This window comes from Enhydra lutris, unplaced genomic scaffold (assembly GCF_002288905.1).
Source record: "Enhydra lutris kenyoni isolate GAN:26980312 unplaced genomic scaffold, ASM228890v2 scaffoldscaffold16, whole genome shotgun sequence".
NCBI classification, from domain to species: Eukaryota; Metazoa; Chordata; class Mammalia; order Carnivora; family Mustelidae; genus Enhydra; species Enhydra lutris.
Genome location: NW_019154100.1, coordinates 35,511,649 through 35,536,720, shown reverse-complemented (window position 1 = coordinate 35,536,720; position 25,072 = coordinate 35,511,649). Strand labels below are relative to the sequence as shown.

Genomic DNA, 25,072 nt, shown 5'->3' with positions numbered 1-25,072 from the left:
AAACAATACTCACTATACTACTTGGAAATCCTTTTTTGTTGTTAGTTTTAGTGTGTTATTTTCTGCATTATTTTTATTTTTAAAATGTTTGCTAGGACCCATCAGGATGGTTTTGTAATTATTAATCATTGTGAACCATAGTTTGAAAAACATTCTATTACAAGGTCAAAGACAAAGTTAGATTTTCTCACTTTTATTATCCTAATGTCTAGAACAATGCTCCATAAATACTTGTTTCATGAAAAATGAATAACCCCCCAGCAGTAAATCAGTGACCTAAGGGCATACTTAAGGGATAGGTATGAGCAAAGATCCAAAGAAAAAAGAGAAATAAAAAAAGAAAGAAAGTCAAGTAGACCAGAGAGAGAGCAGAGGAAAGAGATCTTAACCTCCACCTGTTTGAGTTGTTTTCAGGCTGTGACAGTGTATGACATGGGGTTCTAGGTTGCCCACTCTTTCCACTGTGATCTCAGCTAATTTGTGGTACTAATCATTGCATGGTCATTTCTTTTTAATCTCCATTGCTCCAGTTATCTGTTGTTGAATCCCCAAGCACCCCAAACCTAGAAACCTAAAATAAAAACCCATTATCAGTGGAAAGGATTAGTTATACTCACGGATGCTCTGGGTTATGGATTTGGACGTGGCAAAGCAAGGATGATGCCTTGTCATTGCTTGATGTCTGGAGTCTCATTTGGAAAGACACAAATATCTGGGGGATGGAATCATTTGGAAGCTTCATCACTGGCATGTCTGGCTGCTGGACTGGGATGACTCAAAGGCTCAGCTCAGCTGGGACTGTAAGCGGGAGTGCCTACATGTGGCCTTTGCCTGTGGGTTAGGCTTCCTCAGAGTATGTGACAGGGTTCTGGGAAGCTCCCTGAGAGGGCACTTTCTAAGAGCCAGTGTTTCAAGAGGGCCGAGCAGAAGCTGCATGGCTCTTTGTGATCAAGCCTTAGAAGTTCTCTGGAATCTTCTGTTATACTCAGTTGATTGAAACTGTCATATGGCCTGCCCAGATTCAGTAGGAGACGGCAGGGGAACTTCCTCTCTGTGGAAGGAGTGGCAAAGAACTTTGGGGCTTTTTAATTAAGCCACCGCATGCAACATCTTTTTACCTTGCTCTTTCAGGAGCCGTCAGATGGGTTTACTACTTTCCAGAACTTACTCAAAGATCAAACTCTGCCTTTTCACTTTTGCTAGATTTCAACTCCTTAAGCTAAGAGGAAGAAGAAAATATAAAGTAAGACAAGTAGAAGAAATTCTACATTAGTAAAACAGAGAGCAGCAATGAGATTATTTTCCACATTGATAAAAGGATACAGGCGGAGGAAAGATCTATTGCTTTTCTTTCTTGCTGGTGGAGGGGGGCAGTGATTGTGTAAACGGAGGAAGTTTTCACAGGAATTTAGAGGGAATCCATTAGGCACTTTGATAGTCACATGTTCTTCTTTTGAGTACAATTTTGGGGGATATTGGTTCACTTCCTTTACCCTACGTGTACTTTCAAATTAAAAAATAAAAGAGAGTGCTTTTTTGTGTCAGCTACACTTGTAAATTGGTGAGTAACTACTCTTCATCTTTCAAAGACAGTCTTGAACTTGGTGCTGTAGCTAAAGAGAGATCTGAAAGAGACCTGGTTAGACTGTTGCAGTCCTATCAGGTATCTCAGACTGGTGTAGGTCAAGATAACTTTGGCTATCAAGCACAAAAATAACTTTAAAAATGATTCGTTTTGTGATCTTATTTAAATATTCCATTTCGTTAAGAGATGAATAGGAAGGGAGAGCTTCCTCTTGCATTATGATTGTTTAAAATTCATTTCTTCTCTTTTGCCATTCTTTCTCTGCTCCCTAATGTTGATTTTTTTCCTCCTGTGACACATTTCTTCCCGCTGATTTTTTCCCTTTGTCTTTCTATGACTTTGTTCCATCTTTCCATAGTAATATCCATAGTAATATCTTTAGGTTATTAGCCATCTTTTATTTTATTTTATTTTCTTAAAGATTTTATTTATTTATTTGATAGAGATCACAAGTAGGCAGAAAGGCAGGCAGAGAAAGAGGGGGAAGCAGGTTCCCTGCTGAGCAGAGAGCCTGATGCAGGGCTTGATCCCAGGACCCCAGGATCATGACCTGAGTGGAAGGCAGAGGCTTTAACCCACTGAGCCACCCAGGTGCCCCTTATTTTATTTTATTTTTTAAGATTTTATTTATTTAGTTGAGAGAAAGCAAGTGAAAGAGAGAGAGCACGTGGTGGGGGGAGGAGCAGAGGGAAAAAGGAGAAGTAGACTCTCAGATGAGCAGAGAGCCCAATGCCAGACTCAGTCCCAGATCCCCAGGGTCATGACCTGAGCTGAAGGCAAACACTCAACTGACTAAGCCACCAAGGTGCCCCTATTAGCCATCTTTAAAAAAAAAAAAAAAAAAAAAAGTCTCTTCCTGGTCTCTGTTCATCTACTTTTCTTTCTCTTCTTCTGTGTTCAGTTCCCCTCTCTCTTGCAGCTTCAGATTCACATGCCCTGTAGTTAGGTTTAGATTTTTAGATACTAAAAAACAGCAAGGTGCCACTTTCCTAATTTAATACAACGTATATAAATAGTCCTTGTTCCATTATTTGCTGCTTCTCAGCAAACTGATATGAAGTATCAGAGTTCATTTAGAAAATTACATGGAGTAAGCACTTTTGAGACATAGTAGAAGAAAACAAGAAGAGTAAAAATTGTTTAAATGATCATAATCCTGTTACACAGTGCAAACTGACATTTTAGTATACATACTTAAAATGAAATTTGAGTTTGGGTGTGTATTAAGTGAGACCATCACTTACATATTCTCTTATAACTTGCATTTTAACATAATACATAGTGGACATCCTAACATGTTGTTAGGGAATCTACTCTGTCCTTTTCATTCTGTAATGACAGTGAAAATGCTTCAGGCCGGCAAGACAGTGTGCAAGGCGCGTAGCCCATGGTCATCCCTCAGTGAGTCATATTTCCTATTTGTCAAACTCCCTTCATGGCTGAAAGTACTCAACTCTATTTTAAAATCAGTTCTTTCTATTTGGACTTTTTATTTGCCTTTTTCTCCCTTTCTTTCCCTTCCTTTTTGTTTTTTAAAACAATGCCCAGGCTTCCATTCTTCAAACCTGAGTCTTCTTGTAATTATTTCACTGTTTCCTTACAAAATAAAAGTTTAACGATCAAAGACATTGGGTCATCCTGCTTATGCTGTTCATTTGTTAAGGACCCTCCAGGTGCCATCCACTGTAATGGGTGATTTCACTGACATACTCAGGGCTCACAGAGGTGTTTGGGGGTGTTGGGGCTTACTTACTCAGCTTCTGAGTATCAGTTTGGAACTGAAACCAAGATCTCCTATATTATCATGAAGAAAGTTCCATTTTGGGGGTTTTCAGAGGTGGTTCAGGACTTACAGATGTATTTGGTTGATACAGCCTTTCAAAATATTATTTTGAGCTCTTTAAGCATGAGTGAAAGAATCAACATAGACTGTAGCTTAATCACTATTAACTTACGGTGCCAGGTTGAGTTGACTTTCAACAGACCTCAATAGGAAGCATCTACTTTCCTCGATCCTTGTGCATATACTTACACTTCTTATAAAGGTGTCTTTGATGGGGGAGATTGTACTGTTTTACTTTAAATCAGGCATGAATCCATCCATTCAAGCAAAATCTTCAAGCAAGTGTAGGCTGCTGCACCAGGGTGAGGGCTCACAGAAGATGCTGGTAGGCCAGATAGATTGGCTTAGGAGCATGGCCGGGGTCCTATAACAGGTGAAAATCCAGTTTCATTCCATGCCCTTCTGTGAGTTTTGAATATTTTTGTCTAACTTTGAGCATTTATGAGGAATGAATGAGAGTTGAAATAGGTGTTAGGTCTATAGATTTGAAAGAAAAAGTGTCCCATTGTACCTTTTCCAAGCGTCTGGACAGACTCCTGAGATTTCAAGGTAAGTTCTCAAAAACAGTTCCCATGGACAGGTACATATGTGTGTGTGTGGTTGGCAGGATCTGAGGAGGCACCCAAGACACCCACCACCTCATGTTGCATGCCCAGTATAATTCTGTCTCTTCTGAGTGCAGTCTGGACCTGGGACTAGGATGGGATGTCACTTCTGCGATTCTATTATGCTGTATGTTCCAGGAGATTTGCAGATCCAATTAAGTCCTTAATCATTTGACTTTGGCTTAATCAAAAGGGCGATTATCTCTGTGGACCTGACCTAATCAAAAGGGCCCTTTAAAAGAAGCTAAAGCATTACAAAGATGCGTTCCTGTTGGTCCTGAGAAGGAGCGGGTTGTCAGGTTGTGGAGGCGGCTCCAGGGTAAGGGTCTGAGAGCAGACTCTAATTGTGAGCACGGTTCCTGGTCAACAGCTAGCTAAAATATGGGGGGAAAAGGGACCTTAGTCATACCACTACAAGGAAACGAATTCTCCAATACCTGGAATGAACTTGGAAGAGGTCTCTGAGTTGCAGATTAGGAGTCAGCCAACCAACATCTTGAGTTCAGCCCAGGAAGACCCCAGGTAAAGGACCCAGCTAACACGTGCCCCATTCCTGACCCAATGAAACTGTGACATCATACATTTTTGTGGTTTTAAGCTCCTCAAGTTGTGGTAATTTGTTACGCAGCAGTCGAAAGTAGTACAGTGTGCATATATATCCAGATTTTCTCCATATTGAATACGATAACAAAACACAAAGTAAATTGAATGTGGGAGCTTGTTACATTCTTACAATAATCATTCACAAGACCAGATATTGAATTTTTATGTTAATAAAAAAAGCCTCCTTATTCCTATCGATTACCTGAATAAAATATACATTTACAAACCTAAGCTCATAAAACATGGTAATATGAATACAGTATCTCTTTGTCTATTTTAGCTTCTGAGACATCATCTGAGGGATTTTCCCCCCCTTTCTAGAACAAAAGGATTTCATTATTTGAAAACCACTGGCTTGACTAATAGGCACTTTTTAAAAAGACTGCATTTCGGTTGTTTTAAGAATGTAACTGTTGGCAGGGAAAAGAAGAGCACGATTGTGCGAGGCTCATTTACAGTCCGCACATTGTTTTTAAATACATGTTTATCCTTAATTGTTCCCTCATTACAAAGCAATGCATAGATGTGAGAAATGCAGCCACTGCTTTGGACTCAGACAGATGAGTTTTGCTCTAGTGATACTGTTGTTTAGCAGAATTCATTTAAATGGTAATTTAAAACTTTGTAATCATGCAGTATTTCAAACACACCAAAAAAGCCCAAGAAATGATGTTACTGACACCCATATACCCAGCCATTTAGATGTTAATAGATATTAATAGCTTGCCTATTGCTTCAGATTATCTTAAAAAAAAAAAAAAAAGAAAAAAAAATGTGGTGGTCTGGCCCAAGCCCAACTCTGTTTTTTTTCCTGTCTCTTTTTCTATTCCTCCCTCCCTAGAAGTAAATACTCGCCTGAAATGGATGTACGTTATTCTCATGCATGTTTTATAGGTTTTCTACATATTTATGTTTTCATGAAGAATATAGAGACTTGTTTAGCATTTTAAAATTTGAGTTATTGCTCTACTACTGTAGGTAACATTTTCCAATTTAAGATTTTCAACCAAAGTTATATTTTGAGAAGAATTATCTATAATAAACCATGGCGTGAATAAAACCCAGTTGGTAAGCGGTTGTTTCCCCAATGTAGGGATCACAGCGCTGTGATGAATAGCCTTGTACACGGATGCACGTGACCTCATTTCAAAGTTTCCCACAAGAGAAGGTAGAAAGTGCTTGGGCTAGAGACTGTGCCCATCCTCGACCTTCTCAGGGATTGCCCAACTGCTTTCCACCCTCCTACTGCCACCCCCAGTGTAGAGTTCCTATTCTCTTTGTCCTCCCTGGTGCTTGCCATAACAGTCTTGCCTAACGTTGGGCGCGCGGATGGGGGTGCCACGTGGCTTCTTGTGGTTTTAATTAATGTTTCCCTAACTGCGGAAAACTCAACCTATTTCCCATGTTACTATCTCTTCAGACTTTACCTTTTACAAACTGCCTGTTGGGTCTACATCCAACCGTGGGTGGGGAGTGCTGTACTCTCACTGACGGAGAGGAGTTCTTCTAGGATATGGACACAAGTTCTTATTTATATATCTCCATTCACTCCATAGCTGTTCGTTAACTTTTCAGTGGTGTCTCTTGTCAAAAAGAAGTTAAAAAATCATTTCAATATGATCACATTGATCGTTTTTTCCCTTTATTGCTTGGGCTTCCCATGTCTTGTTTAAATGCATTTTCTCTAGACATCTGTCATAAATGTAGTGTCTTGTGTGTTTTCTTTTGAAAGCCAGAAAGTCTTGATTTTTATATAGGTCACTAATCCAGTTTGAAAATGTGTGTGTGTGTGTGTGTCTATTAGGTGGGGATCTAATTTTGTCTTTTTTGTCATAGCACCATTTATCGACTATTCATTGCCCATCTTCCCACCTCTGCTGGGAGCCAAGTTTTCTCAAACATAGGCATCTGTGTGGCTCTTTGTTTTGTTCCTTATCATACAGCTTTGGTCGTTTACAAGTTGGTAACAAAACTGGATACCTCGTAGGATGAACCTGTCTTCTTTTTCTTTATTAAAATCATCCTGCCTTATCCATACTGTGCCATTTATATGTATTTTAGCATCAGCTTGTCAAATCCTGTGAGGATTTTAATTAACATTGAACAATTTATGGATTCATTTTGGGGGAAAATTGCTTTCTTTAAGATATTTTTCTATCTCATCCGTGAATATAATATATCTTGATTAGAATGTTCTTTCACATTCTTCAATTAAAGTCTTGTAATTTTTCCCTTTAATTACATTTAGTAAATATTTTAGTGGACATTTAGCAAAATGTATGCCTAGGCACCTCATAATTTTGTGTCCATCGTAAATTATATGTTTTTAAGCACTTCCATTGTTTATAGCCATTTATGTATTTATTGATCATTTGCTGTTTATAAGTCATTCTGTTGAGCTTAATTAATTCTACAAAAAATTACTTCAAAACCACTGAGATGTATTTTACCAGTGTATGTCCTGTTTTCTTTTTTAAACATTAATAAAATTAAGTATTAGAGAGAGGTTAAGTAACATTGAGTATGATTCATATGAATATGAACATTGTATATGACTAATTGTATGGCCTGGATTTTGACTCAGTCTTATTTAAATTTTTATGTTTTGCTAAAAGCCATGCTTCAAATGGCTTTTTAAATCAGCCTCTTTTTCTCTGATGTATGTCATCTTGTTTCACAGGATCTTTTTATAGTGAAAAATCCAAAACCTCATTATGGAGTCTCTATGTGAAAAAAAGGCATTTAATTCACCAAGTAGTTGTCCCTTCATAGCAATTAGTTAATTCGTCTGGGTTAGAGACATTTATGACAGAGAGTAAGTCTGTAAAAGAAATGTTTTCTCTAGCAGTTATTTTTGGATCAACTCTTAAGGAAAACCCCCTTCCTAACAGTCTTGGTATTGCTGATGTCATCATCGGTGCTTTCGACTAAGGTAGCATGAGTCCCCCCACCCACCCTGACAAGACAGCTTCTGGAGACGAGGCCTGGGCGTCTGAGTTAGGTGTGGGTGCTCCAGTGAAAAAGGCAGAGAAAAGCTAAAATGCAGATGAGTTGTTAATACCATTTAAAGGTTTGACTATTTACTTACCTCCTCTTACATCTGTTATTCCTACTGACTCCTCGAGAAGACTGTGTTTAAATTCCGATCTCACTCCCAGTGCAAGAAGGGAGAAGAGAGGAGGGCGTGAAGGCAACTAATGTGGGAGAGGAGAGGAGGGCATGAAGGCAACTAATGTGGATTCTGACCGAAGCCTTCTCTTTCCCCAGTGTGCACTGCAGGGTATGTCCCTTCCCATGCTGAGTCTGCAGCCTGCTTTCCTAGGGCACCCCTTGCACTTCTTCTCGTGACAGGGCGCTTTCCCTTAGGGCAGGGGCAGGTGAACTTCTGGGAGTGGTTCTGGACAGTCTTACGAGCTGCAGGCCTCAGTTGTTGCACAGCCCGGGGGCTGTTTGTGACTTTGCTCCTGGGCCAGAGCGGCCTGAGGCTGCAGCTCAGGTGAACGGTGCGGTGGGATAGAGCTCATTTCCTCTCAACACCGTTGTGGACATGTGGAGTGATATTGGAACAGGAGCACATATATGTTAGTTCTCTCTTTTTTTAAAATTAAGATTGTTTATTAGAGATAGAGTGCGAGAGAGCATGTTCCCCTGTGTGGGGCTCCATTTCACAACCCTGAGATCATGATCTGAGCCGAAACCAAGAGCTGGACGCTTAACCAACTGAGCCATCCAGGCATCCCTCGATTCTCTCTTTTTAAAAAAATGCTAAATGAGGGACATGTGGGTGGCACAGTGAAATGTCCTGCTCTTATTTTCAGCTCAGGTCGTGATCTTAGGGTCCTGAGATTGAGCCCTGTGTCAGGCTTCGCGCTCATCCTGGTTTCTACGTGAGTTTTTCTCTCCATGTGCCTCTGCTTCTCTCCCTTGCATGCTCTCTCTCTCAAATAAATAAATAAATCTTTAAAAAAGTGCTTAATGGGGGCACCTGGGTGGCTCAGTGGGTTAAGCCTCTGCCTTCGGCTCAGGTCATGATCTCAAGGTCCTGGGATCGAGCCCCGCATCAGACTCTCTGCTCAGCGGCGAGCCTGCTTCCTCCTCTCTCTCTGCCTGCCTCTCTACCTACTTGTGATCTCTATCTGTCAAATAAATAAATAAAATCTTTAAAAAAAATGCTTAATGATACATGTGCCTCATAGTAGGTATGAAATAAATATCTACTTGTTGACAGAAGGTTGTAGAATAGAGAAGGGAAGGAAAGATGGTTTAAGATTTATTTGCATTATGGGAGGAAGAACGGGACTGTATTTCTGTCTTTAAAGATATAAGTGGCCGGTAAGCTTTAGTTTACGGATATGCTCTGGCTCTTCCTCCATTATTATGATTAAAATACCCATTCCATTCATTTAAAAAGTATTTCTTGAACACATTTCACCCACCAGGCATTGTTTTAGGCCCTGAGGATGACAAAACGTGAAGATGCCCTCTCTTCTCTTGCATATGTTCTCGTGTGTGCGTAGACACAGGAAATTTTTAAAAACTGAGCAAGGCATTTATTTTCAGATTGGGGTAAGTGGTATGAAGGAAGTAAGTGACGTCTTGTGACAAAGTTCTGGGGGTAGAGTACAGTAGGTGTTGCTACTGAAGGTCAGCCTGCTAGGCCAGTCCTAGGTTCCAGGCTCAAGAATGGGTCAGAGGCATGACGTGGCTCGGTTCAAGCTAGCAAGTAACCACATAAAAATGAAATAAAGCTACGAGTGTGTGGACTTGGTTAAGGCCCTTATTTTTCTGACATCGTGAGCCCCGAGAAGAAAACTTATACCCCCTCTCTAAGCAGTAATTCTGCTGTAAGGATTTGTGCTCCCCAAGGCTAATGTTTGGCTTTTGGGTCTTCATCATGGGGTTGTGCCTGCTCTAGGGCAATCCGGATGTCTCTGCAAGCAAGACCCCGGATATCCATCTGTGAGCCTGGGCCGAGATTGTCAGGAGGCGTCAGGAATGTCTCTCTAATGAGGAGACATTTGAGCCAAAACTTGATGGTAACGAGACAGAGGATAGCATTTCAGGAAAGGAGCAGCCAGGATGAACGCCCAGAAGCATGATGTATGACAGGGAACAAAACGGAACCAGGATAGTGAGCTGAGGGGTGGCACGTGGGTTGGTGATTGTCGGGAAGGCTCGCCGAGGCCACAGCAAGCTCAGTCTTTTAAAGCATAGTAGGTATTTGGATTTTCCTCTAAGTGCAGTGGAAAACCACCATGTTCACCTGTTCACCTGTCTTTATGAACTTATTTAGGAGGAAATTTACAGCTCTGTGAGGATGTGAAATACTATGTTACTTCAATCATGAGTGTAGGCAAAAAAGCTGTATAAGCAGTATCTGTGCCAATGTTACCAGAAGAAATAATAGATATTTCCATTTATTACAGTTATTACGGCTACCTCAACATGTCATTTATCACCATTGCACTTAATTAGAAATTATGGGAGTTATTAGACCTTATCGTTTATCTTGTTATTTCATGCATTAATACAGGGGTCAACAAATTAGCCTGTGGGCTGAATCCAGGCTGCCCCCCGATTCTGTAAACAAAATATATTGGACCACAGCCATGCCCATTTATTTATGTATCATTGTTGCAGACCTTCTGGCCCACAATGCTCACAGTATGTACTCTCTGGCTCTTTCTGCGGAGAGCTGCTGATAACTGCATTGATAAAGCGGCATGTATGTTACTATGATACAAGTTTAAAAGTATGTGCATAACTATTTTTTTTGCAAGCTTATGCATTGCATTTATGCAGTTAAAGACTTATTCAGAGAAGAGATCCCATAGGCTTCACCAGACTGCCAAAACCTCCATGATCCTGGGGAAAAACAGAAAAGAGAAAGAATTCCTGCACTGCGTTGTCCCAAGGGACATGAACGCTGTGGTCTGATCTAGGTTTCCTTTGCTTAGGATTCTCTTCCTCCTCCTTTGTCAGGTGAATTTTACATATTTTCGGTGCCTAGTCCTCAAGCTGCCCCTTCCGTATGAGTGATGTGTTGTGTCTATACTGTGTGCAAGACAGAGTCTTTATTAGCACTATCTAATTTAATCTCCACACCAGTACCATTTAATCAAGGTGACTGTCTTTATGTGACAGGGAGGGTGGCCAGAAATGTTGTCCTGTGCGGACATCATTCATTGAGTGAATTTCCCTGAGCACCTGCTATGTGCCAGGTTCAGTGCCAAGTGCCTGGGTGACAAAGCTGTTCATGGCAAAGCCATGCTTCAAGTCAGGTTCTTCGGAGGCCAGTGTGTAGGTGGGTCACACCAGATCAGGTTATGTTTGGGGTTCCGTGTGACACCGCACTGTCTGCTTGAAGCCAGCCGGCAAGCTTGTTGGCTCGCCCCTTCCTGGTGTCTCCATCCCCCTTTGCTCCACAGTTCTGTGATGCAGAGGTATGTGTCTTGTTCTCTCTCTCTAGTGTGTTGTTTGTGCTGGCTTTGCCTAGAACCAGCCATGGAGTCAACATTTTCCCAGCTCTCACAGCATCCTTGGCGCTTCCCACCGCTGTCCTCAGAACAGCCCTTTAAAAATGTGTGGTTTGCAAGCGTGAGCTTTTTTCCTGTAAGTGGAAAGAAAGAAGCGCTTCTCTTCTCCAGCACGTTGTGGGTTTCTGAGGCCACAGGCTCGGGCTTGCCAGCAACGCTGTAAGCTAGGTTTAAACATCCACATGTGACTTTTGATTGGAGGGTGGGTTAACACTGGTGGCCGAGGAGAGGAGCTGGGGATCAAGTCTCTCTCAAATGGATGACAGAACAGGACTGCAGGGGAAGGGCTGTTGCACGTGTACACTCCAGCTTGCGCTGCTTCCTTCTGTCAAAACCAGGGAGGTTGCTCTCTCTCCCCCAGAAACACAGATAATCTTCATTAGTGGGGTTGGGCAAACACCCACAAGAACTGGTATTTTTCCTGCTTTCTTTCTTTTTTGTACCTGTTGCAAGTGAAGAGCATTGTTCATGTAGTTATCTACATGGGCACCGGTGTGTTTTTTTGGTGTATACACAGACGTTATTGTCCATCGATTTACACTCAGGCTACAATAGTATTTTGCAACCTACATTTTTCACTGCACAATAAAACGTCACATGTTCGTGTATTATTAAACATTATTTTATACCAGCCCTTCCGTGGCTGTATTATGTATCATTGGCCTGCCCAACCATATTTACTTACATTTTCCTTCATGTTACAGAACCTTTGGGAGACATTGTATCTGTCAGGGTCCAGTCAAGATGTAGAACCCATACCATTATTTGAAAATGGGAATTTTATTTTACTTACTTATTTATTTTTTTTTAAAAGATTTTATTTATTTGACAGAGATCACAAGTAGGTAGAGAGGCAGGCAGGGGGGCGGGTGGTGGGGAGCCGGCTCCCTGCTGAGCAGAGAGCCTCATGTGGGGCTTGATCCCAGAACCCTGGGATCATGACCTGAGCCCAGGGCAGAGGCTTAATCCACTGAACCACCCAGGTGCCCCAGGAATTTTATTTAAAAAATTGGTAACTAGTAGGAGCTGGTTAGTTGCTAGGGAGGGTAAAAAGGACTCTGGTGAGTCCAGAAGAAGCAGTTGCAGCAAATCAGCTGTGGCCTCTAGTCTGAGGAAGGGAGAGTCCGAGAAAGAGAGGGAACTGCACCCCTCCCCAAGGCTCTTCAAAGGGAGCCTGGCTGCTACAGGAACCTCGTCACCATGGCGAAAGGAATCCGGCCAGTGGCGGATAGTAGAAGCACGTCTGTTGCCTTCAGGTTGAGTAGGCAGAGCTACTTAGAAGTGGCCTCTGTAGGGGGAAGTAGGGCAAGAGGCCTGAGGGCTTCCCCATTAAATAGTAATGGTGGATGGAAAGAGAACTCCCTTTCTCTGACCAGGCAAGATCATTTCGGTGCCCTCTACTAGAGAAGCTTAACATTCTCCCAGATGGTGAAGGGAAGATGCTAGGATCCAGATCTTGTAGCCCAGGGTGGGGCCAAGAAAGCTGGATTTTGAGATAAGAAACAATAATTAATTGAGATAGTTGGGTTTGCTCTTAGTGTTTTTCTCCATTATAACCACTATCGCAGTAGACATCCTTTGTAAGATGTCTGCATCTCTGACGTTTCTGTAGGACAAATCCATAGAATTTGATTTTGAACATTTTTAAGGCTTTTGTTAAGCATAACAGAGTCACCCACCAAAAATGTGGCCATGTTTCTTCTCCTTCAAGTTACATGTGCGAGGAAAGGTGTATATTTTTGTCATAGCCCTTAAGACTTACTAGCGTCTCAGATCTTGGGTTTTTGTAGGAGCTCGTTACCCTGGAGACTAGAGATGCCTGAGGCCAGTGGTCCTGGGCTGGAGACCACAGGCTGACTTTGTGACGGGAGGCCTCACCTCAGCCATCTTTCTCCAATTCACTGCTGCTGACAGATTGATTTCTCTGAGACATCCCCTTCATCGTGATCATTTTACTCAAAAGCCTGAAATGTTTCCTCTTTGTGTGTTGTACTGAGAATGAAAGAGAAGAGAAGAGACTTGACCTTTGGCACTGCGCCCCTTGCCTCCATTCTGTTGATGAGGAAATTGAAGCCAATTGACTTGCCCAGGGTCATATGGGAAGTTCACTGGCTCAGGCCCCACTTGGGCTTCCTTCCTTGTGGTCCACTGCGCTCTCCAGGCTCCCAGACCCCTGTCGGTCCATGATGCTCACACCCTCCTGTTCTCCCAGGGCAACCATGTAGTGAGAGAGATTTTATTAATACATGTCCTCATCCCCCTGATGCTCACACTGTGCCCTCGCTGGTGCTGATGTCCCTGTCCTGATTGCTAAAACTGTCCCCGTCAGGTTCTGTGCTCAAGGGAACTGTCTTTTCACTTCAATTCTGAGACTGAGACTCCCCTCTGAATAATGTCCTTCCATTACTTCTTCACAAATTGGACTCAATCAGTTCCTATCTTAGAGTGTCAGAGGGACCTGGATATGGATCGGATTCAACCTCGAGCTTTTGGCCCCTGGGCCTGGACACCAGGTGACGAGAGGTGTGTGCTCATCCCTGCTACGTGAACGTGACCGAGGAAGCAAGCAGCTTCCCTGCTTACGGAAAGGCTGCCTGGTTTTCAGGAACAGTGAACCTCTAATAGTGCGTGTTCCTTTAAGATAAGATAGCATGTTCTTTAGAAAAACACACTGTTCTTCATCTCTGTCTTCTACAAGTGGTTGATTAAAATGCTAAGGGGGACAGGCATTCTCCCCATGTTCTTCCCATGGGGCTCACTACATCCTAGTTGACTCCCGGGGCCTGCACGGTGACAACCCACTGCTTTCCACTCCTTTTACCCGGGTCTCATTACCAATGGAAAGAGAGCAAACTGGTTCCTGTGTGACAGGCTGTCCACCTCCATGGTCTGTGTTTACACACCACAAAAACGGAGCTAGTAGATATCTTTCTTAACACATGCCTCGTTCTTCCTTCTCTCCATTTTGGGAATTGTGTACAAGATGTCCGGATGCTGGGAAAAGGAAAGTGACGGAAGAAAAGCAATTGAGAATAGAATCTAATTAGGGGCAGGAAAATAGAGCAAGGAGTCAAATCCAAATCTTTCAATTAATGGGTGGAGATGACCTGCTCAAGCTGTTTCGGGCAGTGGAGACAGGTCCCTGATGGTAAGCAAACGTGGGAAAGGCCAGAATGTTAATTACAGGAAATGTGTATTTAGAACAGGTGGGCACCCTTTCTTTCTTATCCCTCTTCCTCACGCCCCGCCTCAGTCCCTTTTTCCTCATTTCAGAGGTTCATATTTTATTTTAGGGTATTTCTGGCATCCCTCCTCAAATGTTAGACCGGTAGTCCTCTGTCTGGAGGCATTGCTCTGTAACCTAGCAACCAGGATATCATGTACTGTCCTCTGTTACTTCCTTCAGCCTGAAGATTTGAAGATCACTCAAATGGACACACCTTTGTGTCCTTTGTGACCATTTTGGACAAAAGGGGTCAGGTTTACATGCAAAATCAGTATTTATGATGATTGAGTAGTGGATGTGAAGAACAGCGTTGTTCAGTAACAATATTTCCAAGGTGAAGACCCCGTCACATCTGGAGAGAGAGAGAGGGGGAGACAAAGACAGAGAGAGGAGGAGAGACAGAGCCAGCGAGAAGACCCTGGAGCTGCCTGTCCTCCAGGAGTCTGCATTTGCCGGGCCGCAAGCACCCTCCCCCCTCTGACCTTCTCTTTGCCTTGCTAAATAACAGAAACAGGGGTACCACTTGTATTTTTGACCAGGGAATAATTTGTAATTTGTCTGGCTCGAGAGAAAGTTGGCATACTGAGGAAAAACAAATCTCAGAGGGAAAAATAGGAGAACAGTGACATTTTTGAGCAGGATCTTATTATCCAGCCCACACAGAGGCCGAGTTGCTGAGCTAGCTCTGTGAAGAGACACAAAGACATCCCATCGAGACGACTGTGAATGTCAGGGGCTAGTCCCACCTGGAACTGCTGGGCATGAGTAAACAGGACAGTGGGGCTTCAGGGGGCTTTCCCTTGGTCACTTCTCCTCATATGCTGTTGTGCACTTGGGGTATTTCCCTGCAGAAATGTTCTTGCTGCTGGTTTTCTCCTCTTCACTTTTGCGGAGCTGGCATTAGTCTTGTTTGCCTCAGACTTTATTTCCTTGAAATTCAGAACATTATTTGAAATGTGCTGGGTAGTCTTCTGAATGAGACCGGGACGATTCCACACTGTATCGTGCATCCGAGTTATTGGGAATTCTAGCGAAAATGCAGCATCCCAGGCCCCTGAGTCAGTGGCGCTGGATGGGGGTGAGAGCCCCAGCAACCAGCATTTTAATGTGCACCTGTGGTGACCCTAGAGGAGAGGAACCGAAGATCATGTGAAAAATGGAAGATTGAAGACTGATTTCCCAAAGAGGGGCAGGGAGCAGTTTCTTGGCCTGGGACTTGATGAATGCATTCTTCACTTTTGCAGAACACCCCTCTCCACTGGGGGAAGGAGTTGGCCCGTTATTTTCTTTTCTTCCCCACATGCTCTTATATGTCCTTTAGTGGTGGTGTTCCTTGCCCAGCCCGGGAAAGTGAGCCCGAGCTGGTTGGATGCTGCTGGATTGGCCCAGTTCAAAGCTACTCCCCAGGGGCCACCGGTACAACCTGAGGAGACAAAACTGGTCAGTGTATTGCTCACTGTGGTAAGGGAAATGACTGCCATGCAGAGCTTTGGCACTGTCTGGGCAGGTGCAGGTCAGGTATTGGTCAGGGTTCAACGAGAGATGAAAATCCAGTGGGAGATAGGTGCTAAGAGGTTGACTGCAAGGAATTGGCTTGCTTGACTGGAGGTGGGCAAAGCAAATCCGAAATCCGTAGAGTAGGTTGGAACTCCCGGGTAAAGGCTAAATCTGCTGTCCCCTGGTAGAATTTAAGGCCTTTCAATCTATGGAATCAGGACCACCCATCGTATCTGGGGATTATCTCCCTTACTTAAAGCTAACTGATTATCAACTTTAATCACACCTGCAAATACCTATACAGTAACACCTAGAAGAATGTTTGATTGAATAATTGGGAATGGCAGCCTAGTCAAATTGGTGTATCAAAAGACCATCATAGAGAGTCACATCAGAATTTACTGAGAATTGGAAGTTTGATTTTGCCTGGTCTTTCAAAGCATGTATGGATCATGGTATCCCCGTCCAAGGTTGGTATTAACAGCCGAGAATTTCCAGTTGAAGGATTCAAAGAATCTTTGGATGAAAAGTTGATATTTTGCACTGAAAAGTTTATGAGACCTTTAGGAAGTTCTTATAAGGAAATTCCTGCACTCCTTTCTAGTGAAGGAAGACATACTGCTTTTGTTCCCAAAGCATGAGCCTTGTGCTTCTCTTCTTTGCTTACGGCGTAGAAGTGTTAAGCACAAATATGGCTGCCACAACATCCAGCTGGCTGCCTCAAAGAGAGGACACGCTCACAGACCGCAAGTCAGAGCCAGAATTTCACACCGTGTATACCTGCCCCTCCCTCTTTAAGTGGTCCAAGGCTGGTACACTTCATGAATGTCGTGTCTTTCCAGTCTTTATGCATCCTTGGCTCATAAGTGACCCCACAGGGCTGTTCTCTGATCTGTGAGGATGTCTTGTCCTTTGTGCTGTGCTGGGAAACCCTTGCTTGTATTTTGAAAAGGGAAGGTTTTTGCCGAGTATCCTCTTCCTCTCTCCTTCTTCTCACATGGACGTGCTGGTACCGGTGCTGGTTCCCCACTGTAGAGGCCACCGTTGTTTCATGGTGCAGATACTACACCTCAGTCTTCCGCTTTATTGAATTTCCAGAAGACAGGAGTTAAGTCTTATTTAATTTTGTATAGTGTCTCATCTTTGGCCAGGCACACAGTAGGTTCAGAATTTTATTCAACCCATATTTATGGAGTCCTGCGCATATGCCAGGTCACAGGTAGCCGCTGTTTTAGAAAGGGTATTACAGTAGTCACACGGCATCGACTCTGGGGTGGGGGGTGACGTTCTGAGGGTGGAGGGACACTGCCGGTAGACATGCGTGTGCATACTCGCTCACTCTCACACACACGCGTGCCACACACAGTGCTTACTGAATGCTTGGAAGACTACATCAAGGAATGCCACTCCAAAACAGAGGTGGGGGCCCATGAATGATAACACAGTGAGTCCCAGCTTCCCAGCCTTTGAGGTAAAATGCACTGTGGGGCACGACTCCTCAGCCACGTTGGTCTGTTGATAGAAGATGTGTACGTTTGCGAATATTTGTTATTTCTGCTGGGCCCATGCTACTGAATTTAGGGTCTTAGGCTTAGGATAACTTAGATTATACTATTATTTTATTGATCAGATTATGTAGAGAGACGAGCTAAAAACAAAGATATGCAGCAGTGGAATTTTCGGTGGTATTTTTGTGCCTAATAATAAAGAGCCAACTTTATTTTCTGGGGTGTTTGCTGCGTGCCAGGCACTGTTCTGAGTACCGTAAATGGATGATTTCACTTAATCCTCAGCACAACCTTAGGAGACAGGTACTGTCCCCATGGTGCAGCTGAAGGAGCTAGCACAAAGGACAGCTGTGTCACTTGTACCAGATTCCCTGGGTAAGAAGTGAAATGCGGGTCACATCCAGAGTGTCCTGCCTGGAGACCCTGCTCTGAACTGAGGCTCCATGTGGCTTGGATGGAATTTATAGCATCAGGACAAGCACAAGCCCTTTTCTTTGTTGCCCAAGTTAGCATCTCTTGGTGACTGGAAGGCGGCATCAGCTTCGGGGAGAAGAGTGCATTGTGGCTGATTCTCCTGGCTTTCCCTTTGGGTCTCATCCACTTTTCTGCTGGGACCTTAATGTTTTTCATGCGTATTTCACAGCTCTTCTGCGTATCTGCTTTTATTCCAAAATGCCAAACACTGTTTTTAAGAACAAGTCTTTCCAAGGGAAGGAAAAGAGAGGAGGTGAGTGAACTGCCGTGTGAGGAGACGCAGGCAGAGGGATGCGAGCTGCTCTCCGTCTGACGGTGGCAGTCACTCTTGGTCTGAGCCGGTTCTAGGCCAGGCTCAGCATCTGTGGCACCTATGGTTCTTCCTGTTCTCTAAGTAATGACTTGCTGTCCCCATTTAGGGAAGAGAAGACTTGCATCTGAGTGGTTAAGTAGCTTGCACGGAGCACACACAGCTGGTGCGAGGTGCGTGAGGAATTTGAACCCAGCTCTGGCCGTCAGTGGTTACAGCACTGCTTTATTTTTCAACAAACACCCTCAAGACCCTTTCATCACAGAACTCATGCGTAGACTCCAGAAAGTCAGGAGTCAGAGTTGCAGGAGTCAGCGTGGGGCCAGCTGCTTGATTTTACTGCTGTCATACCCCACCCCATGTCCCGCGTTTGTGGCCTGAGGATCTACAGGGCATTGTCAACACCACGCTTAACTTCCTCGCTCTCACGGACCTTGACAGTTGATGGGGATAAGGACCCTCTGAGGATAAAGGCAGGATCTTGTTCTTCCAGAGGGATCGCGTGCAGCTTCTGGGGTCAGATCTCCCTCTCCCTCCAGGATGGGTTTGCGTCTTCCCTTCCCCCTCCATGATGTTGGGCAAGTGATTTACCTTCTTAGCAACTTTGGTTTCTCATCTTGAAAATGGGCATGGACTTGGGAGCACCTGACTGGCTCATTCGGTACAGCGTGCGACTCTTGATCTCAGGCTTGTGAGTTTGAGTCCCACGTTGGGTATAGAGATTCCTTTAAAAAAAAAAAATCTTTAAAAAACTGGGCATAGAGTCATTACGATGGTTAAATAAGCGTGACAACAGAACCCAACAATACATCAGCTCGGTGCCTTCCAATAAATGTTTTTTGCTATTATTAGGAATCCCTTACCCCCACCCCAAATTCCACGAGGAGATATTATCCTAAATCCTCCTGGCCACTTTGTATCAGCAGGGCCTCTTTTTCTCCTTGACTAGCTCTTCGGGAAGAATAAACTGGGCCCTTCTTTCCTCTGGGAAGGCAGTTCCGTTAGACCTTCTAGCTGTCTGCTGGTTCTCACTTTGAGCCTTGTTCTCCATAAAAACTAATAAGGGGGATATTTTAGGTTTTTTCTAAAAAACGAACTCTCTCAGTTCGTTTAGAACCTGAGCACGAAAGAGGTATGCCTTGGATTCAGCTTCCTTAATATTCTGTCATGAGTGTTTGCTATCTTCCTCTCCCATTCTCATAGAGTCCCAGGATCTTAGGGTTCAAAGATTTTTTAAATGACTGAAATTAATTTCACTATTCCTGCCCCCCTGGTGGTCATTCAGCCCTTGCTGGAAACGTCCAGGAACGAGGAGCTTGCTTTCTTAAGAGGAAGTGCAGGGTATCTGGGTGGGGGTCAGGGATGCTCTAGATTGGGCCGGAATCACCCAAGAGGGGGTTGGAGCTGGTAGAGTGGGGCTTTCAGGCCATCCTGCACTCCGTATAAAATGTTCAGATTAGGTTTTCTTTGGGAGACAGTACGGGCCTGAAGGCTGCTCCCTTTCAGGTAGTTATTTTAGAAAATTCATTTTCAAAAAAAAAAAAAAAAAAAGAAAAAAAAAAGAAAATTCATTTTCCAGTAAGTGGTCAGAATTGGAGCAGGGAGAGTGCGAGTGTTCTATGTGCTTTTGGCATCTTATCCTGAGAAATTTCCCACCACTTCAGTCCACCTGCTGAGGCAATTCTAGCTTGTGGCTTGTCTTGAATGACGCAGGACACTGAGCCTCATGGCACTCTTATTAACTTCTGGCCTCTATGCTCTAGAGCTGGGCATGTGCCCGTGTGACTCCCAGCAGGTCACCTCCTGAAAGCTGAGTGTGGTGCGTACTCTGGTGGCAGGAAATAAAACTACCGGGGAAATTCTCCTTCCAGTGCCAGAGATGCTAAGAGACAGCTTGAGAATAGTCACCTCAAATATACCCGCTAAGTGGAGGAGGACTGATTTGGGATCCGCTTATTTATGCTGTTTGTTCTTAACATTGAGGCAACATGCAGGAGGCTCTGGGGCGCCTGGGTGACTCAGTCAGTGAAGCATCTGCCTTTGGCTCAGATCATGATCCCAGGGTCCTGGAATTGAGCCCCTGCATCAGGCTCCCTGCTGAGCAGGGAGCCTGCTTCTCCCTCTCCCTCTGTCACTCCTCCTATTGAAATAAATAAAATCTTAAAAACAACAACAACAACGCAACATGCAGTTAGAGCCAGCAAAGGTTAAGAAAGCAAATTCCTTAATAGAAACTTTACAAAAAATAGCTTTACTGAGATAGAAGTCACATTCCCCCAAATCCACTGTTTAAAGTGTTCAATTCGGTGGTTTTTAATGTATTCATAGATTTGTGAAGTCATCACCACAATCAACTTCAGAACATTTGCATCCCCTGGAAAAGAAACCCTGTAACCATTAACATTCATTCTCCCCACCCCTGCCCACCAGCCCCTGGAAACAGCTAATCTCCTCTCTGTCCCAGTGGATTTGCTTATTCTGGACATTTCATATAAATGGAATCATAACATACGTGGTCTTTGTGTCAGGATTCTTTTACTTAGTGTAATGTTTTCAAGGTCCATTCACGCTGTAACATGCATCAGTACTTCTTTTTATTGCCCAGTAATACTCTGTTGAATGGCGAGACTACATTTTGTTTACCCATTCATCAGCTGATGGACATTTGAGTGGTTTACAACTTTTGGCTATTATGAATAATGTTTTTGTGAACATTCATGTACAAGTTTTTGTGTAAATGTATGCCTTAACTCCAGCAGAATTGCTAGGTCATATTTCCTAAATAACCTTTCAAACTTGCTTTTTTTGTGCTGTTCTTGGGCCCCATATGCCTATTCTTCGAATTCATATTCACTTTTGTGCTCAATGTTACCTATGACTTGATAGAAAGTTAATACATCTGAGACCCACTTTAAAGTTCTTTGTTGAAATAATGAAAAACCGCTCAATAATTTTGAAAATAAAGTGATAATAAACTGAGTCGTAAGAATTCTTATGATATAGTGTTACTACTAGATCATTTTTGCCTTTGCTCTCTTTTTACCAGGCTTCTCAACTTTGAAGATTTACAAAGATTTTATTTTTCTTTTCCAGAATCGCAATGAAATAAAAAATGGCACTATCCTTCGGTTAACCACATCTCCAGTAAGTTGACCTGAGTGTGTAGCTTTCCAGTAAATACTTTGCTCTCCAGTTCTGCTATATGTGATTAAGAGATGTTAACTTTTGAGGGTGATGTGAGTGCAAAACAGAAGGTCTCTGGCATGTCCTGACCTGTGGATTCTGGGTTGGCAGGAAGGTCCTTCCTTATATTTCCCATTACAGAGGAGGAAGCTTTTATTTCCGGTTAAGAGCAAGGAAATGGACTTTAAGGTTTGCATTTGGTGGTCATTTCAGTAGCTCTTATATTACAGGTACGATAACTCCGCTGCCCTGATGGGTTTTACCCACCTGCTCGACACATCCACCTAATGCCCTGTAAGCAAATTCAGTCAACAAACAAAGGAAACAAACCCAAAGATAGCCCATTACCTCTCTTTAAAGTCGGGGTGTGTCTGTGTGGAAAAGTGAGAGTGTTGAAGCATTTTCCAGTTCTGGCCAGTGATGATGATGATTGATAATAATGTAGTTTTCGAAATGCTTGCCACTTAATCTGTTCCATTGCCAGCTGATCTGGATAAGACACTTTAAGGTCTCCCCAATAAGAGCTGCTCACCAGAATGCTGTAGAATATTTAGGCCACTGTAGCTGGCTGTGTTGCTTATCTTCATCTTTCTTCCTTGCTTGTAGATACTTTGGATAGTAACATTAGCATATTTAAACTAGATTATTTCACAGTGCATTTTATTGCTTTCCTAAAAAATAATCTGCGCAAAATACACCAAGTGTTACTATTTTCACTCTGCATATGTGACAAAAACTGTGTCTAACTCTTATTTTCAGTTTCCACTGAAGCCATGTGGTAGGCTAAAAATAAATTTAAAAATTGGGAAAAGCATCTGGCTGAAGTTAAACTGTGGGTACTGTAACTACCACACATTCTTCTTGCTGAAAATTACATTAGAGGGGCTTAAAAACTCCTAAACATTTTACCCAATAACATCTTGAACCTAAACACAGCGACAGGCTCCACAGAATACATGGCTGGAGTTGGCCAGACTGTCTTCTGATGCCTTCTTCTCCACTTACTGGAAGTCATCATTCATACTCATTTTTCAATGACCACATGATGAGCTGAGACATTTTTGTCTGACTTAGCATTGACCTTACTTTAGTCAGCATGAATTAATGCTAATTTGACATTTCTAGAGCATGGTTTCAGCTGGTTTTTGTCGTTGCTGTTTATCCTGTTACAATTGCTCTTCTGCTGGCCGGCAGAAGGAGTACACCTTGCCTTTTGTTGGGTCTTAGAATTAGAGAGGCTTGGTTTTTACACCGAGATCTGCTCTAAGCAGAAGAAGATGTTCATTCTTTTTTTTATTGCTATGGGCTCATGAACAACATTTCCACAATGTGAGCCACTCCTTGGAAGAAGGTTAGGTGTTTGGCAGGGTGAGGTTTTTCAGCACCCCGAAAGTCCGTCCTCTTCAGATCGTAACTGACACATTCTACACAGGTCAGTATCATAAGATGGGGTCCACCTAGAGGATCCTGGTTTACGTGTTCTAAAGAGCAGGGGTCCCCAAGCCGAATCACTGGTGGAACTCTAAAAATGCTGCTGTTCCGGTCTCTGCAGAGAAACCGAATTACGATATCTAGAAAGGAGGTCCAGGAATCTGCATTTTAAGCACTCATTTTATAATTTAGCTGTTAACCCTAGGGTCTAGAACTAGGCATTATTCTATAAGCAAGATATTTTGGCTCTGTAAATGTCACTTGTTGTTAGTAGATTTTTTTTATTATTTTATGTTTAACTGAGAAATATGGGTCAGCATATGCTAACTCTTTCACTTTTTATATACACACAAAAAATGTTAAAAAGTAACATAACTGTCTCCATCAAATTTGCTAGGAAGTGTTAGTGTACCATAAAGAAATGAACAAATGGTGTTATACCATAAAAATGTTCAGTTCTTTCCTCTACCTTGGCTGAACTCTCCCTAGAGCCAGACAGAATGCACACACACCTACATGTGTATGCATGTGTGTGCACATACGTACACACACTCTTGCTTTAAGTGATGTGCATCTGTGCCAACTTCTGCCTCTGTGACCTTGGCTAAGTTGCATAACTTCTCTGGCCCTTCAGTTTCCTGTGTACAATGAAGATGGTGAGGGCACCTACCTGATAGGATTACTGTGTAGATTAAATGAATTCCTTCTCGAGGGTATTTAGAATAGTGGCTCATAAATGGCCCCAAGTAACTTTGCTGATTTTATTACTAGTATTAACAGCCCCAAACACTGTTAGAATTAATACTGACAGCGAGATAATCTTTGAGTATTCCTTAATTATCATCATTTGTACAGTAAATGCTGAAATCTTGCTTGGAGAAAAATGTATTTTTCAAGGAATTCAAAGTCATCCACTTGGTTTAAATACATGTTAATGCTGTATGTCCATTTGGAAATTGTAAGAACAATGTATCTTTGAGTGATTTTAAAAGATGAAGTGATTCTTGCTCAACTCTCCATTAACCCCCTTAAAAACATAGGATTTGGGGTTGGGGTGATTTGTCAGATATCTAGGGATCTGTGAGTGAGTAGAGAGTTCTCGTTCTCCTCCTTCCTTCTCCCCCTTCTTGTTTCTGATGCAACGTGTCAGTTGATGGTTATGATGGGAGACTACCGTGTGTCTCTGACCAAGTTGGGGAGGGTGTGGGGTTCATTCCTGTCTTGGTCTCTGAAGATTTGGCATTAGTTTCTCTGCTGGGTCCCCTTCTCTCCTGGGGACTACTTCCAGATGAAGTGAAGGGGGACCTGGGCAGGGAGGGAGGGGTCCCTGGCCGTGGAGCCCAATAGGGTGGAGAACCTTTGCTGTCAGAACCTGGGTGGATTCCCTTCTTTCCGTCTGCAATCTTAACCCCGTTAGAGCTCATGGGGGGGGCTCCTTGGATCATTCTCAGGAGTTTCTGTTCAGAAGATACCTCACTGTTGGGGACAACTATCCCCTCTTCCTCTTCCTCTGAAATATAACACGTTTAGAGAAGAAAGCCAGTAGCCAAGAGGGAGAATATGAAGATGGTAATGGCACATTGCAATTTTGAGTTAAATAATAAGTACAACAGATGTTGAGTTATTTCCATTAAGCAGAGAAATACAGGCAGAAAAATTTAATATTTTATTTTTCTTCCTGTCTGCCCCAGCTGAAAAGTAGATATGAAAACCATTCCTGAAATCTAAACTGTAAGTTATTATCCAGAAGGTCAGCTCCTCCAATATATTTCCATCCCTCCCTGCCCTGTGTATAGTAGCCAAGGGCAGATGCCGTAAAAAGAAGTCTAATTTTAGGCAAAGCGGCTAATTTGGTTTCCAAATTATTCTATTTTATATTTATGCAGTAATTAGCCGATGCCTGTGAAACACATGGTGTTGAAAAGTGAAATTTATAAGCACCATTGTGTTGTGCTGGAAAATGTTCAGTAACCGGGAAAGATCACTTGGGCGTCTAATGAAGCTTTTGAACACGGTGTGTTGGCAGTTTTTACGCAGAGTATTGACTGAACAGGTGAACGTGTTGCATAAATTTGTGTAATTGCTTAACTAAGCAAATAGCTTTTTGTCATTTGTAGATAATAATTTTACTTAAAAGGTAAATGTTTTCCCCATTTCCTCCTCCTCCCTGCTGCTCCAGTTCCATTTCTGGGGCTTTATTGTTTTTGTGCTCTTGCTTTTCCAAGAGATGGAAATATGGGCTCTGTCAGGAAAGTGTTGATTCCCGTCATG

The 25,072-nt window shown here is 42.9% G+C and overlaps 1 protein-coding gene across 3 annotated transcripts in view; it reads left to right on the top strand.

Moving 5' to 3' along the window:
* The window catches only part of LOC111147268 (engulfment and cell motility 1), a 524,081-nt gene that overhangs the window by 137,259 nt on the left and 361,750 nt on the right, over window positions 1-25,072 (top strand). For all 3 annotated transcript variants that reach the window (XM_022503209.1, XM_022503208.1, XM_022503207.1), the window contains exon 5: window positions 21,281-21,331. In XM_022503209.1, coding sequence (XP_022358917.1) covers window positions 21,281-21,331 — 51 coding nt within the window. The remainder of the gene's footprint in view (window positions 1-21,280; window positions 21,332-25,072) is intronic.